This window comes from Pygocentrus nattereri, chromosome 15, assembly GCF_015220715.1.
Source record: "Pygocentrus nattereri isolate fPygNat1 chromosome 15, fPygNat1.pri, whole genome shotgun sequence".
In the NCBI taxonomy this organism is placed as follows: Eukaryota; Metazoa; Chordata; class Actinopteri; order Characiformes; family Serrasalmidae; genus Pygocentrus; species Pygocentrus nattereri.
In genome coordinates, this window is record NC_051225.1 from 18,511,270 (window position 1) to 18,527,234 (window position 15,965).

The window sequence follows — 15,965 nt, forward strand, 5'->3', positions numbered from 1 at the left end:
TAGGCCCCCCTCGTTTGTACAAACCCATGGCCATACTAGTGTTGTGTTTCTTGGCTGTAATATTGCACCTATTTTTGCCATATGTGTCATATTTTATTTCTAATCTGGAATTAGCATCATTTTGGAAGGGTAAAGGCAATTTGTCTCGTTACATATTGGGCTGAGACAAACTTCCTGTATCTGCTTGGAGGTCTGCTTGAAGTAAATGACAAGTAATGTTCACATCTGTAAATTTCAACTTTTATATATTTGAATTGACCCCTTATCTTCAGCCAGAAAATCGGTTCAAACTTTTTGAGTATTCTGCATTTGAGAAGCCTGTGTGAGAAGTTCAAGGCTGTCTTTCAGATGAAAGTGGAACAGCTGAGTCATCTCACAGGTGTGTGTGTGTGTGTGTGTGTGTGTGTGTGGTGAATGACTGGTTTCACAGCTTTCCAGAGTTGCACCTTCTCATTTTCACAAATACAGAGCACTATATATCACCACTGCATACACCAGATACACACTGTAGAAGATGCACCAGCTCTTTATTAGGAAAAGCGCTTATAAAATGTTTACATGTATAAAATAAAAACACAAAGACAAAAGAAATTAATAGACCTTTTGCTACAGTGTCCCAACTGGTAAACATTGCTCATCTGAATCATCACAACTGACCATATGCAAAATAATGACAGACATGCCTCTTAGTCTGAACTATGTGAGACCACACTCATAGCTCATTGACAAAACAAGCAACAAGCTGAGGTAAGAGCTTCTCTGCTGTATTTGTTAAAAAATCATTTTAATCTAATGTCTAATGATAAACAGCATTAAAGAAAAAAATGTAAGATCAGTTGTCTCTGTGGAAAGCTAAATATTAATGCTTTTTGCACAAGCCATTCTTTGTACTGTTTCATTAGTTTGTTGAAAGACCTTGTTTAAAAACCATTAGCCCCCTTCATCACCAACTACCTTCTTAGCATCTCATCTTGTTACGACTACCTCCAGCATTAGACTTGGTCTTAGCTCATCTGAAGGGGTAGCTTATTATTAATGAAAACTTATTAAACATGAGAACCTGCTTTAACTTTGAGTGACTAATCAATTTCCCTGGTTTAATAAGTGTAAACTGGGTTTCCAGATCATTTTTATTCACTTTTGTCTGCTAAATTTTTAAAAAGTTACTTTATTTTTGAATGGATTCCAAATTCCTCTGAGTGCTTCGAAACTTGCCTTTGTGCAGCTGAACTTGTTAGGTCTGTTAGGGTTGCTACCAGAAAACCAAAGCTGAAAGTCTGTCAGACATGGCAACAATAACAAAGAGAGTCAGGATTTTTGCAAATGGTCAATTGGTAAATTAAGTATAAAAATAACTTAGATTTGTGAATGACATACTCTCTGTAAACTCCAACATTCCACCCAGAACACACTACAAATCCTCCAAACCTGTTGTGTCCACCTTGACTTTGATGAACAGTGTGTCGTCTCTTACATAAACTGCGTTCCGGGGAGCCTCCAGTTCACCATGGGAAAGGAAGCGGGGAAAGCCTAAAGCTGAGTTATTTTCAGATGTGGGACGGCGGAAGTTCTCACTGGCAGTGTCTGGTGTGAAGCTGCAGTTGATGTGGTTACGGGAGCCACTCTGGTCCAGCACGGTCAAAGTGACATTTTGGCGAAAGGGCCACGGCAGCAGAGAGTCGAAGTCTCCCCTCATCAGCATCACGTACAGGGACAGGTGAGTACCCCGGGCAGCGCCCTCCCCACCAGGATACACGCGCGCACTCAGCTTGTATCCACTGCGGCTGGTGTAGAAGGGAGGGGAGTTGAGGGATGTGCCAGCTTCTTTTTTGCGGTGATAGTCATGCACCTTCCAGATGAGCTTTCCATCGTATGAAGTGGACTCCAGCTGGCGAAAACGCTGCTCATTGCACTGCAACTGCTCCACGTGGATGTCCAGCAGACGTGTGTGACGCTGACAAGTCTGTCCTAAGGCACCTGCGCAATGAGACACACACTTAAAGAGCTGTTTATAAAGCTCAGTGGCCAGAAAGTTCTGTTTGCAATATATCCTGCCCTACTGGTCATCAGAGCACATCAGAATCAAACCAGTTTGAATGTACATACCAAAGAGAACATATCCAAACACAACTGAACTATTGCTGTCACCCATTATAGATTATAATAGTCAGAACTGAGCAATGAGAAATTATGCTATGCCTATTGCCGATTCCATAATATTTTACTGCAAAAAAAAAAATCTGTATTTCAAAATATGTGGTAAATAATTGTGTATAAATAAGGTTGTCTTATCAGGCTTTCTTGATACTGTAAAAGTGACCAATAAGGAATTTATGCATTATGCAACTAATCTCAGAAAATTCACAGAGATCATTTTTAATTTATGATTTTCTTTTATTAAGTAATCAAGTTTAATTAACTTCTCATCACAGCCCTTAACTAAACATCACACAATACTATGTGTGATCTCTCAAGTGTAGGTAAGATTTAATGTGTCCAACTGCTCCCAATTAGCACATAACATTTTGGAAAAACAAATGACCAAGGGGATTGTAAGGGCAAAAAGAGCTGGTTATGTGCTCAAACATCCTTACCCAGGTGTTCTCTGAGGCTCTGTGTCACTGCCACCTGCTGTCTGAGGGAGTCCAGTGAGGCACGCAGAGCAGCCAGCTCCTCCTTAGCCAACTCTGCCTCCAAAACACCCCGCAGGTCCTGCAGCTCGCGCTTCACACTGGACACATGCTCTCTCTGCTCCTCCACTGACCCCTAAATACAAACGTTCTAAGCCTCAGCTAAGGTCTCTCTTTAGCATGGAAGTCCCTCCGTGACTTGACATGCTTATAACTCTACTGCACACAGTCACAGCTTCAGGGCTACACAAGCTTCTAGTAAAGGCCAATTTCACAGACTTTACATAACTTTAGTCATAACTAATTTAGTTCAATAGTTTAGTTTTTGCTTTTTACTCATTTTCAAAATCAACATTTTATAGTATCAGCCAATATAATTACATGTGAAACACAGTTATCAACTGACCTGACATGTCTTAAACCTTAGAAACTAAGAATTACTTTCTTTTTACTAGATTATTTAAATGTAGTTATATAATAATGCATGTAATTACATAGCATGCTATGCAATCAAATACATTCACATTACATTAACATTCTGATTTGAAGCCTGCACATTGTCATGCAATGACAGGAAAGCAGCAAATATGTACAGGATCATGCACAAATCATCATAAACGATCCATCATCTAATAAATTGCTTTTCTTCTTCTACTTCTGCTACCATAAAGTCAAGAGTGGCACTGATAGCTTCAATTTCTAATGGTTAAATAATATAAATATTGTAATTTGGGGAGAGAAGATTTGTCGGTTTCTGTTAATTAGCTCTTAGTTTTCATTAGCCCTCTTCATAGAAAGTGAAATGTTTGTGTCAAAATGTAATAATTATAAAAATAAATATACAAAAAAATGATATATTGACAGTACATTTACTACACAAGCTGCTCCAGACCCTTTGCAATAACTATCTTTACCTGTATGGCAGAGAGGGTGCTATCACACTTGGAGACCTCTCTGTTAAGGTTGCTGACCAGCAGGTTCCTTTCCTTCAGCTCCCCTTGCTGGACAGCCAAGTCCTGCTGTAGCTGATCCACCTGATGTACAGATACACACACACACACACACAAAAAACAATCAAGAAAACTTGCTAGCTGACTGTAAACCTTTCAGAGCTTACTGTGGCTTCCAGGATGTGTAGCTACTTGTTAACCTCATACTGTGTTATTATAAGTTTTATTATTTAGTACTGTGATAATTTGTACCTGTTCCATTAGCTTGTTATTGCTATCCAATACAAGGAGCACATGGTGACTGAATTCTGTGTACTCATGGACTTTCACTTGGCCTCTCTTATCCTAAAACAGACAAATGGCATTTTGATTTCATCATAATTGGATTGAATTAGTACTTTTATTGTGCATAATGTCACAATGTACTTTTACACTGAATTAACTGAGGCTGCTGGCCTCTCCCTGTAAGTCCAGTTCAGCTACAGCTGCTTGTCAAAATGCCAGGACCCTTGGTATATAGTGCACTTACTCTGACTGTGCAGCCATACTTCTTATAAATGCAGTCTGTTTCCACCTCTTGACACTCATCCGAGTGGTCTTTGAGCTGCAGGTGACAAATGGCAGGTAAGAAAGACAGGGGTGCCAAGAATATAGAAATACTGAACAGGCAAATTACTTCAACTGTGTTGCATTTGAACAGGAAGGCGACAGTAAGGGACAGAACCGAATGGAAAACCTTAAAAATGTAATCATGTTTCACCTTATGCCTTTTAACCATATGAGAGCATTTATTGGGACACTGAACTTCAGCCTCTGGGCATGAGGTCTTTTCATGGTCCTGTAATGGTTCATTGGAGAATGTTAGCTGATTTATAGCCGAGATAAATCTTACATCTAATATTAAAATGATAAAAAAAACTCTGACCGGCAGCTGGGTAACAGGGTAAGGTTTCTTGCAATAGCGACAGTATTCAGTGCGAAAGGAGCAGAGACTTCTTTGATGATCTGTCAAGTTTTTGCGTAACAGGATGTCTGTGCAGCCTGGGTTGGAACACTGCAGGGCTTCATGCTGACAAGCCTTGAGGTGGTCCTAAGAAAGACAGCGAGAGAGAGAAAGAGAGATAAATTGAGAATGTTACTCAGATCTGTACAGTGCAGGAGTTTTCTTGGTATCTCTTTGTATAGGTATGGTTTCAGTTTCAGTGAGGAAAAGTCTAAGAAGATTCTGTTGTGAGCATTTGGGTCTTACCTGCAAATTACACAGCGTCACCTTTTGTGTGCAGGCCGGAGAGTTGGTACAGTAAACTTCAAGATTTAGTACTTCTCTTTTACAGCAGTTGTCTTGAAAAACCTGCATATCACAGAATCTTTCAAAATCTTGGTCATCTGAGTAACCCAGACTTATAGTGTAGTTTTTTTCTTACCTCCTCTGCTTTGATCAAAATGCCATCAAAAGGGCATTTTGAAGTGTCACCATTCTCACTGAAAAAAAGACAGGCACTGTTGTTGTATGTTGCACTTGCACCTCACCAAAACAGACTGGATGAGGCATTACGTTTTTCAAAGACCCCTGAATGGGTGGGAGAATATCTACATGTATCTGACTTTACTTGCATCTATGCTGATTCTCGTATTGTGGGGAATTTCCCTGTTCAAGTATTTGCTGTGTCCTTACATGAATATTCTGATGCATTTGGCACAGAAGATATGGCCACAGCCTGTCTGGTGTGGATTAAGGACGACACCACCACAGGCCGGACACACGTACTGGTCATCAAGCCTGGCTACGAAGCTAAGCTTGCGGCCTGCCAGGACGGACTCCAGCTCCCAGGACCTCACATGGTCAGAACCCTGCTGGGACAACTGGAACTTTGGACATTCATTCTCCTCCGCAGCCATGCCACGCCAAGCTCTCTCACACTAGAAAGACTGGACAAGCAAAGAAAGCCATCATAACCAACGCAGCCATGCACTTAAAGTGTTCCTTCACAATTTGCGCAGTGCCGCCCTGCTGAACATCATCAAGACGGCATCACCTCCTCTAGAAAAAGTACCGCACTGTCTATTAGCTACTGCAGTGTAGAAAAGCAGCCTCCCCTGTGTTGATAGGAACATTTAGACCTTTTTAACTGCAGCCTCGTTATTTTCATGCCTCTTTATTGTGCCTAGGGAGAAACCGAAGCACTAAAAAAAGAGGACGGAGCTTCGAGTGTGTGGCCAACTTCACTGCGCGCAAACCGCGGGGAATCCCCGCGCAAGTCGACACAGAATTATACGGCCGTTAACCAAAGATCTTAGGACAGATACTTCAGGCACTTCAATGCACTCGTCATCTCTAAAGCTTAAAAGGCGGCATTTGTGACTGTCAACAATTCTCTTTATCACGAAATTAGCACTGAAACGCTTGCTTTCGTTTCGTTTAGCCCACGGGGAGGAAACTAAGACTAGGAAACGTACGTTTGAGTGTCACTCGGCACAGGTTACGTACCTCGGCGCTGGCGGCCCGACCTGCTCTCCTCTCTGCGGGTTTGGAGGTGTTCAAGCTCTGAGAGTCGGCGAGCGAGCGAGCGAAAGAGGCTTGAAGATGAATAATCGCCCCGCGCGCTCAGAGCACCACCAACACGCACCGTTACGTCACAGTCGGAAATGGCGCGCGGCCAAGCCGATTAAATTGAACGGGAAGAAACTGCCGTTAGACTGAGTTACAGCGAGGACCCGCGGGCCGGAGGAAGCCGGTACTTCCACACATTTAGTTCCTCGCTCTGTCCGAACAATGCGATGTTGAGCACTTTCATTCTGTAACCTGTGGACTGGAGTCAAAGGCAGAGCGGTTTCTCAGAGGAGGAGCATCCACTGCCCTATGGCCCCGCTCCCCACGACGGGCAGCGCGGTGGAACACGCTGACATAATACATTAAGCGTTCAGAGGCTGTCCGGTGTTTTGGGAAGGTCAGAGAGGGATTAGAGAAGTTGTTTAAACAGCCATTTATGCCGCTTCCAGACACGAACTTTGTCACAGCCAGCAATGTGCCCGAAACGCAAAACTTCACAATGAACCACAGCGATTTAAGTTTACACTCCTGCTTTTAATGCCTGCAACTCCGAGGCCTGGACAGCGCGCCAGCAGCTTCAAACTGAATTGTAACTAAAACAGAACCCATATAAACCAAATGTTTCTACATAATGTGTAAATGCTATAAATCATTTCGACATTCTCAGAAGAAACTTCGTGAAAAATGGATACAATTAACGAGATATATTAAGGAAACATCAAGATCTTACAGGAAAACTTTAAGACTAAAAGATTGAAAATGACAGACCACAGTGCAAAAATGAGAAAGGACAATATAAGCAGAGGGAAACAAACATAAAGAGTGAACTTACAGGCATCAGGACATGCACTAACATCAGTGGAGCGCAAACCCAATATCTTTGCCAAGAGAGTGAACAAAAAGTTATACCATCACATCTAAACACTGACAGATTAGTACAGTGAAATTTTCACCCAACAAAATGAAGAACATCATGTTTTCCATGACACAGGCAGATAAACATACACAATACCACCTCTGTATAAAAAGGTACATAATTTAATGCTACATGCTGTGACATGTTTCTGTTTTTTTTGTTTGTTTTTTTAAGGGCACCAAACAGTATGGCATTAAACGCAGGCACATACAGTTGACAGCTTAATGTCTGGTTCAATTATATCTTACATTTCTCAAGGATTTAAAAAGAAAACAAACAACCAACATACACAAATAAATAATATTGTTTACAGAGAAATGAGAGTTTAAAATATACACAAAATGTAGGCTATTTTAGTGTTAATAGCAAACAGAGTGTAAATACAGGAATCGGGTGTGAAAATCATTAATTATGTATGCCTAATGAACAGTAGCAGTGATCAAATGTGCAGCTGAATACCTTATAAATATGGAGTTAGAACGGCACAAAGTTAAAATGCAAACCTTCACGCGGGAATTCTTAATACCGAGTTTCCAGTTTGAAATGAACACAACGTTCTCTTAGATCTTAAGAGCACTTTCATGGTAAAAAATAATCTGGACAATAAGTATCAAGCTATGTGGAGTCCTTAGCACCAGGTATAAAAATAAATAATGCTTATATACATATGACAAGAGAGTCACAAAAATTATGCACTGAAGTTTCAATACATACTACAAAAAAGGGAAATAAAACAAAAGGACCGGTTAATCCCTTTCATTTTAAAAAGGATACCCTTACTCTGCATTTAAAAACCACTTACTTTACAGGACCTCTGACTGTCAGACAATTTTGCTGAACAAAGGTCTTTCATCACCAGTACAAGGTCTTAAGAGAAAAAAATAAAATCAACTAGTCAGCTACACAAGTATTTTCAAATAAACAGAAATATCATCTAACCTTTTAGAGGTTAAAAACTCAGTCTTAGGCTAATATTCAGAAATATGAGATAAACACTGTCCTGCAAGGACAACCATTGATAGAAAAATACCACAATATAACTGATAGAAACTGTGACCAACCCCTCCCTCTTTCTCACTCTAATGCTCAGTGCAGAGAGGATGAGGGGTTTTCAGGCTGAATGCCTACCAGTGTGGGTGGCTGCTGGCCCATGGCAGGGCTGGTTGTGGCAGCTGCAGGGGCAGCTGGCCGGGGATTGAGGCGTGGAGGGAGGGGGTTGGAAGGTCGAATAAGTGGGGGCGGCTGGTTGAGAGCAGGCCGAGGCTGCAGGAAACGGGCTTGCTGCTGGAGAGGTGGCGGTTGCCGGTGCAAGGCAGGTGTGGCAGGGAGGGAGGGCCGGAGCAGAGGGGGAGGCTGGTTCAAGGAGGTGCTGCCACTCACTGTTGCCATACCTGATGTGGCTACAGCTACAGGGGATGGCCCAGAGGCAGGAGTCACCAGACCCTGGAGAAAAAAGAGTATCTTATTACCGTTCTTAAACTAATGAACATCAAGTAAAACTACCTCATCTGTTAATTTTTTTATAATAAAAGGGTATGAATTTCTGCACTTTCTATGACATGACTCTACTGCAATATTTTAAAAAATTGTGATTTTTTAGTATTTTGATATTGCAGTAAATCATGACCTATAAATTTAGTCCGTACATTAAGTCTCCATAAGAAAAGCTGGTCATATCTGATGAAGCTTACATTTGATCTCTTATTTCTTAACCAAAACAGAACTGTGAAGTACCCACAACTCTGCAGGTCATACACAGAAGAAGGAAGGAAAACACTAAAATGTGCAGACAGGGGGTACCTCAGTATTAGTTTTGTGAAAAACTGCACTATAATATCAACCCTAATTACATGATGGTCCTGTAATGGATGAATACCTTGGTGCCTTCTTGTGGATTAAGATAAAAATGTATTCTGCTGATCTATTATTCTCCATGTAACAAACGTACTTTTAAACCCAAAACGTTATAGTATACAGTATTCATTTTCCTTCCAGCCCTATTAACGTACCTCTTCCTCCTCTTCATCTGTGCTCTTTCCAGAAGGGGTGTTAGAGTTGTTCTTCCCTTCTTCGCCAGAGGTGGCACTGTCTCCATTGGGGGCATGAGTTCCCTGCTCGGCCTCCCACTCCTGGAGCACCTCCTCTAGGTTAAAGCGGCGCCGATAATTCACAAAGAAGTTTTTAACTTGCCCCACTGTCTTATTACCAATAACATCTGCAATAGCCTGGAAATCTTTGCCATACTTGCGGACTCCTGAAAAGACCATAAATTGTATGTTATGTACAGCACAGCAAATTTGACTTATGAGCTAAATATGAACCCACGCCTTCTACTACCTTGCACAGCAAGTAGTTGCTCATCTGTAGTCCAGCGGGCATTGACTTTTTGATTGCTCTGAAATACAGAATAAAGAACAAACTATTCTCTATCATTGCAAAAAGCAATTAAAATGGACTGAAACAGGCCTATGTCTGATGACGGTTAAACGAGTTAACATAGTAACAGTTACGCTAAAAACCTGCTGACCGACCTTAAAAAAGGTTGTTCATCAATTTACTTCATGTAAAACAAAAGAAGACACTAGTATTCCCACATGTTTCAAACGTTCCATTACGTTTATGTGTTATGGATGACGCGATATCCTACTTTAACACCACAATCACCAAATCAAGCACAGATAACATTCTTCTAGAAACGGATGAAATGTACTTGGCACAACAGACAGATAACATGTCTGTTAAGTACATGTAAGGTGTATTTTTTTTAGGACGTCCTCAGGCCACATACTCAGGTTTCACACATCAGGAAAGAAATGACTTCATGTGAAATCACATTTATGCTCTCATACATCACATGAAAATTGGCCATTTCAAACAGCCTCAGGAGAAAACTATTTGACAGGCCTAGATTTAAAGATTTGGTTTCCAATCGAAACACATATACCAATTATCAGTATTGGCATATAAACTTTCTTTCTTGCTAATAAAAGCATCTTTTGTTATTTATGCATACATTAACAAAACACACTTCTATGATCAGGCCCAATTTGTCAAACAAAGCCTGCAGGCCAACTCAGGCCTGTGACAAAGTCCTATCTGGCCTGCGAAATTATTTTAATTCTCTATTATAATTAGCCTGTTTTATGCTGAGAGGCATTACAGTCCCCAACATGCACTGCAACATAATGTGCATTCTGACACAGCACTGTTTGTAGCCTATTCCACATTGAGAAAATCCAATCAAAATGCACTTTTTGGGTTTGTGAGAGAGACAGGAGGTAATTAAGCAAAACGCAGTTTACAAAAAGCTCAGAGCACTCATATAATCTTATATATAATTTTACTTTTTCTAGCCAGACACACGTAACATGCAGCTCAAGCCCTATGCGCAATATCACTTTACTTTGGCAAGAGTGCGTTAGTAGTTTAAATGCGTTCTAAATGGGTGTGCCTAGTTTCCATAGCTCAACTGTGCAGAAAAGCCTCCAGAAAGCAGTAAATTCTTTTTAAAATCATAACCTATCAATTTACATTTAAAAAAAAAAATCTATACAAGAGTTCTGGTAATTTTAATTTCTATTTCTGCTGTTCCAAAATATAGACAACTGCAGCTTGCTAATATGACATCCACTGCTTTATTTGGGCTAAATGAGCCCGTTTCCATCTAATCATGCTGTGCAGAATACATCTGATACACTTAACACATGCAACCACTGATTATAAATATATTTTCAGTCAAACAACAAACAAAACACAACTGTATTCTATTCCCTCATCCGTATTATTTTTTACAAAGTAGCAACCATTTTTACTGCATGGTTACTCAGATGCTTACTTTGATTTTTTTTCCCATATTACATTTACAGTTGCATGTGTTTGGTTACGGAAGGTTTTATACAGTTTGTAGTTTGTATCTAGTTTCTCGTTGGCACTGTATCCTGAAAAGGCAAGCGCCGCCTCTCATGTGCACCCTTTCCACACTGTCACTGACTCATACTATATATGTTTTATATAAAACTGTATAAATATATTTGTATAAGGATTTATGTTTTTTGTGTCAAGCTCTTTTTCTTACAAATGTCACTATTAAACATCATTGAGAGCTACATAAATATTTACTTATTCTGTTTATTAACTTGAACATTTAAATCACTTGTTTGCAAATACTCTGTAAAGTTCAAAGCGCTGTATTTCTTGTGATACTCTAATATTCATTTAATATAAGCTGTGAATAAAAATTGCATTCTTGTACATTTTCACACAATTAACATCAAATTCACAGTAAGTGAGTATCGGTCGCAAATATTAGTCATCGGCGCACTTGATAAACTGATAACTGGTATTAGTATCGGCCCTGATAAAACCACATCAGTCGACCATGAGTCTCTATATGGTAAATATAACATGCATTTCAAACAGGGAAAGAAAAGGACTTTTGACACAACGCACACATGTCTTATAATCAATACAAATAACAGTAAGAAACTGCCTGTGACCTCTGACACTGGAGTGTAAACTGATAATTATGATATACCTCAGGCAGCCGGTACTCATCAATGCCAGATTCTATTCTCTGTTTAAGACCACTGTTCACCTGCTTGGCATTTTGAACCTAGGGGACAAAAAAAAATGTTTGGATTATCAAGGGTGGAAAGCAATTCCAAATTCTCATATCATACTAGAACGTACATAATGTTCTTAATTAATGCATCTTATAAAAAATAGGCATTAAAATAAAACAAAAGAATATGGAATATTTTAACGAATAGTGTACCCTGTCCAACATACATACAGCTATACTGAACTTACGACTTAACACTGAACAGTTACCTGTCGTTTAAGGGAGACAAGCTCCATGTCCAGTTGGCGGAGGACAGTGTTAGCTGCACTGGAACTGCAAGAAACTGCCACCACATCCTCCTGTGTGAGGTACATGCCTTTGGGCGGGCGGCACTTGGAGCGTTGTGAGTGATGGCGGTGCTGCAAGGTCTGGTGGTCCCGTCGGCCCATGCTTATTTTAGAGCTGATCATCTGGGGCTCTGTGTGGCTCTGGGGAATGAACAGACAGACAATGGCCTTAACAACACAGAATCATTTTACAGGATGGGATCAAGTTAGGGCTGCAACCATCGAATATTTTTGGAATAGAGTATTCTGTCAATTTTTTCATCGATTGATCGGAAACCTCTGTGTTTTTAAACAACTATGCTGTTAGTGTGTTATAAAACATGAAAGGCCTCTTAAAACGAGCAAGCAATTGGCTGTTATTCCTCACAAAAGGTTTTTATTCAAACTCAACACTTACTAGATTAAAACTTAAAACCTTTGGCTTATTGGGTCCAGAACTAAGCCCATTTATTCAACCTTTCAGTGAAACTTTTATGATGTACAAAACTATGAAATCCCTGACGGAGAAGCGGCTTAGATAATGGATGGATGGATGGAAAACTATGAAATACAGCTTCATATACATAGATTAGCCTATTTGTCCTTAGTTTTATCTTAATAAAAAAAGGAAAAAAAGTGTAGTGAATGTAGTCATAAATGAATTTGTCCATCTGTTGCATTTTTTACTACCTTATGTGTGGGGAAGGCATGTTTTAAGATGTAACCTATCAGAGTGTGTGTGTGCGCGTGAGTGTGTGTGCGCAGGAGGGAGAGATGAGGAGAGATAAATTACATGAGTGAAATCTTGGTGTATTTGCTATCTTGCTACTTATTATGCCTAGTCACAATTGACTCATAACATGGGCTACAAATAATTACAAATACTGTACGTTCTAACAAACGCTAGTGTTCATATCAGTCAGCAATCGTAAACACACGCTGTAGAGGCTCCAAGTCCGCTTGGAGAACTGCAGTTCACGTGAGGATGCTTTTGGTTCAGGTGCTGTAGGATTGACGAAGCACTATTATAGTAGGCCAGGTCCGTTTTACAGTGTATACACCGCACTACATTGTCCGCCTTACGCAGCGTAAAATTGTCCCACACTTTAGACATTTTCCGCCTTTTACGCACACCGATATCTTTATTTTCTGCCGTTGCCATATAGAGCAAAATAAATTGCGCCGCCTTACAAATCTTTGAAAAGTGCATCAGTTATAACAGTCTGTGTAAAACAATGATATGGGAGCTGCGCAGTAGTCTACAAAGCGGGAGTGATACAATAGCAGAGACATTTAAAATAGATGGACTTTGGTGACATGAATTAAAAGAAGCCTCGAGGCAAATAATTTTTTGTAATTGAATTATTCGAGTTACTTGAATAATTGTTTCAGCCCTAGATCAAGTATTAATTAACATCAAGGTAATACAGTTATGTATTCAAGAGACCAACTGCATCCTGGTGAGGATTATAACCCATAACAACATTTTAAATCATTACTGACGTTACCTCTTTTTTAGTCTCTTTGGTGGGGTCATAATCACTGTCATTCCCTTCAATAGGGTTGGCTTCCTCCATTTCTTCATCACTGCACAAAAATAAGATGCACTGGTTGGAATATATAGGCCTATATCTAAATCAACACATTTTAATAATAAAGCAAGAATATCACCACTCAGTGAATTGTGCACCTTTCATCTTGATTACTACGGTTCGCCAGCTTTCTTGCTTGTCTGTCCATCAAGCTTGTCCTGGATCTGGTCTTCTTCCACGAATAGTAATACTTCACAAGACTTGATATGGATTTGTCAGGCAGCTGCAAGAAATGGTTAAAGTTGATAATAAATTGTGTAAAAATGCTCCTTCAAGAGTATCAATTCTCAATTTGAAAACTCTAACTTGAAATCACAATGCAGCAGAGTTTTTAGTTTTAGAGCATACTGAACTGTAACAATACATATTCTACTTCTATATAGTACTAACATGAACTTTTACAATGCAATAATATAAACACCACTGCATGTGACTTGTTTCTTGAACAATGTTATCCCAAAGTATAAATCAGTGCCTCACCATCTGCTGAATCCTGTGAAAACTCTTCCCATGGAAGCTGAAAGCCTGCTCAAACAGCACTTTGTCCTCCACTGTCCACTCATCCGGGAAAGGAGTAAAGTTAGGCAGGTCAGCCAGAGACTTCTCAATGTTGTGCTTGTGCCAGAAGAGCATGCCAAGCGCCTGTTGGGCACAGACAGTTGCGTCATCTATTTTGAAAAGAATTATGGGCTCCTCTGTGCTTTATTTAGGCTCATATCTTTACATGAATTTCTTTATTAAAAGAGGGATCACTGATCTTGAATCAGTACAGTCAACCAGCTCTGCTCAAAACAACTAGTGGTCATCAAATGTCACTGAACAAATGAGTGGCACAAATATCCACATAACACTTCGTCATATGAAACAATCCAGTAGTACATAAGCCCTACCTGCTCAACATTGTACCCATGCTTTTCTTTTGCAATGGCAATGTATTCATCCACTGTGGGAAGGAGAGAAACAAATGTTTGAAACACAACACATCCTGTTGCTTACTTTCAATACAAATTAAAACACAGGAAAGAGTGAAAAAATTATACTTACATTTCGCGTCAACAATTGTATGGTATGGAGACCACACCAACATGCCACCGCTGTCTTTGTCACTGTACTTTGAAGACCCTGCAATAATATTAAAAATTTTACTCACGGATGAGTAACTAACAAACGAGAATATAAACGATTAATAAACGCTGTATGTACTGAGTGGCAATACATTTTGAATTAATTCGGGAAAATAAAAACATATCGGGGTGTATTAGGTTTCATAGCAGCTTTGGCGCTTTACAGAGAACAAGCCGCGGTCAGTTCAGTGGTCGTGCAGTTCACATCTGGGATTTACACTTCAGCCTGTGGAACCATCGCCGTGTATTCCGTAAACACCTAACTTACTACTGAATAACGGACGAATAATTACAAGCTTCTCATTCGTTAGTAAAAAACCTGCAGCAAGAACGCGAGCGGACTTCGCTGCGAGGTGTAGTGTTTACTTCTACTTAACCTAGCAAACTGGTTGGCTAACCAGGGAAGCTAACGGGCGTCCATTATCGCTACCGATTCTCTAAAAAACGTTAAATAATATGAATTCCGAAACTGCAACGCATTCACAGGTAGATACATGATATTGCCTGAATTACCTAATTTAGTTAACATCGAGCTGGTAAATACCGAGTAAAAGAGATTTTGATGTAACGTTACTCGGGTTAACACGGAACCGAGGCTACCACATTTCAGTCAGGTTCTTATAACATTGAGCAGAGCTTACATGCCTACCGTACCTGGATCGTATTCAGGAATATTCGCTTGATAATCAGACCCCACACGCATGCCAACATCTGCAAAAAAGCATTTGTTAGTTGTTAGGTTTTTCTTTTAACATATAAAACAAAATTTAGAACAACATATAAGGATGCCTGTTCGAGGCTATACCGTGCTCGTCGTCACTGCCACTCTCCTCGGAAAAATGGCCATTCGAAGCATTTGAAGGGCTTTTAGTCCCGTTAGACCGACCTTTCCCCAGATATTCCGAACCTTTATCCATCATCCCCGGCATTCTAACGGTATATGCAATTTCTTGAATAAAATTAAAATTATATGCATCCAATACACAATTTATGTAGTCTGTCCCTCGCAATAACTCCCTGCGCAGCTGTGCCACTGTGCCCCTTACTGTATTCCTCCACCACAATGTTGTGTACTTTTATTTGTGTCCGCATTCCGATCATTTATTGCCCCATGAAGCAGTTTGATATTACATTTTACATCATTAATTCAGTCAATAAATATTTAATTTATGTCGATAATCAAAGTCCCTGGTGCTCGTTGACGAACTAACTTCTCTGGCGGAAGGAATTGTTACGCATGTAAAAGGAGTCAAAGCGCGCCTCTTACGTGCGCCAGAGTTGTTTATGCGTTCAAACCAGTCATCGGTGATACTAT

At 40.0% G+C, this 15,965-nt stretch overlaps 2 protein-coding genes across 5 annotated transcripts; both read right to left on the reverse strand.

Annotated features, from left to right (window-relative positions):
* Positions 1–508: 508 nt before the first annotated feature.
* traf5 (Tnf receptor-associated factor 5) lies at positions 509–6,535 on the reverse strand. 4 transcript variants are annotated; one of them, XM_017683769.2, is made up of 10 exons: positions 5,256–6,464; positions 5,005–5,062; positions 4,830–4,931; positions 4,506–4,670; positions 4,341–4,418; positions 4,110–4,184; positions 3,833–3,925; positions 3,545–3,664; positions 2,595–2,766; positions 509–1,977 (listed from the first exon to the last, which is right to left on the reverse strand). In XM_017683769.2, exons 1-10 carry the CDS (start codon positions 5,477–5,479, stop codon positions 1,412–1,414), a joined length of 1,653 nt encoding a protein of 550 aa, XP_017539258.1. In that variant the 5' UTR covers positions 5,480–6,464; the 3' UTR covers positions 509–1,411. The 4 variants fall into 4 exon arrangements, with proteins under 4 accessions (XP_017539258.1, XP_017539255.1, XP_017539256.1 ...); XM_017683766.2 differs by having other exon boundaries at positions 4,110–4,670; positions 5,256–5,509; positions 6,069–6,535; XM_017683767.2 differs by having other exon boundaries at positions 4,110–4,418; positions 5,256–6,535.
* A 285-nt stretch (positions 6,536–6,820) lies between these two features.
* On the reverse strand, positions 6,821–15,683 carry rcor3 (REST corepressor 3). The gene is made up of 12 exons (XM_017683770.2): positions 15,456–15,683; positions 15,305–15,361; positions 14,571–14,648; positions 14,417–14,469; positions 14,007–14,168; positions 13,625–13,749; positions 13,443–13,521; positions 11,878–12,096; positions 11,582–11,659; positions 9,385–9,442; positions 9,057–9,301; positions 6,821–8,490 (listed from the first exon to the last, which is right to left on the reverse strand). The coding sequence occupies exons 1-12, from the start codon at positions 15,577–15,579 to the stop codon at positions 8,134–8,136; spliced, it is 1,635 nt and encodes a 544-aa protein (XP_017539259.1). The 5' UTR covers positions 15,580–15,683; the 3' UTR covers positions 6,821–8,133.
* Between the last annotated feature and the right edge of the window lie 282 nt (positions 15,684–15,965).

Coding starts and splice junctions, on each gene's coding strand:
- traf5 (XM_017683766.2), bottom strand. CDS start 5,479: ATGGCTGCGGAGGAGAATGAATGTCCAAAGTTCCAGTTGTCCCAGCAG. Junction 4,932..5,004: donor TTTTGATCAAAGCAGAGGAG/GTAAGAAAAAAA, acceptor TGTGATATGCAG/GTTTTTCAAGACAACTGCTG. Junction 3,665..3,832: donor ATAACAAGCTAATGGAACAG/GTACAAATTATC, acceptor TCTGTACATCAG/GTGGATCAGCTACAGCAGGA.
- rcor3 (XM_017683770.2), bottom strand. CDS start 15,579: ATGCCGGGGATGATGGATAAAGGTTCGGAATATCTGGGGAAAGGTCGG. Junction 13,522..13,624: donor CGTAGTAATCAAGATGAAAG/GTGCACAATTCA, acceptor ATTTTTGTGCAG/TGATGAAGAAATGGAGGAAG. Junction 11,660..11,877: donor TTGTCTCCCTTAAACGACAG/GTAACTGTTCAG, acceptor TTTGTCCCCTAG/GTTCAAAATGCCAAGCAGGT.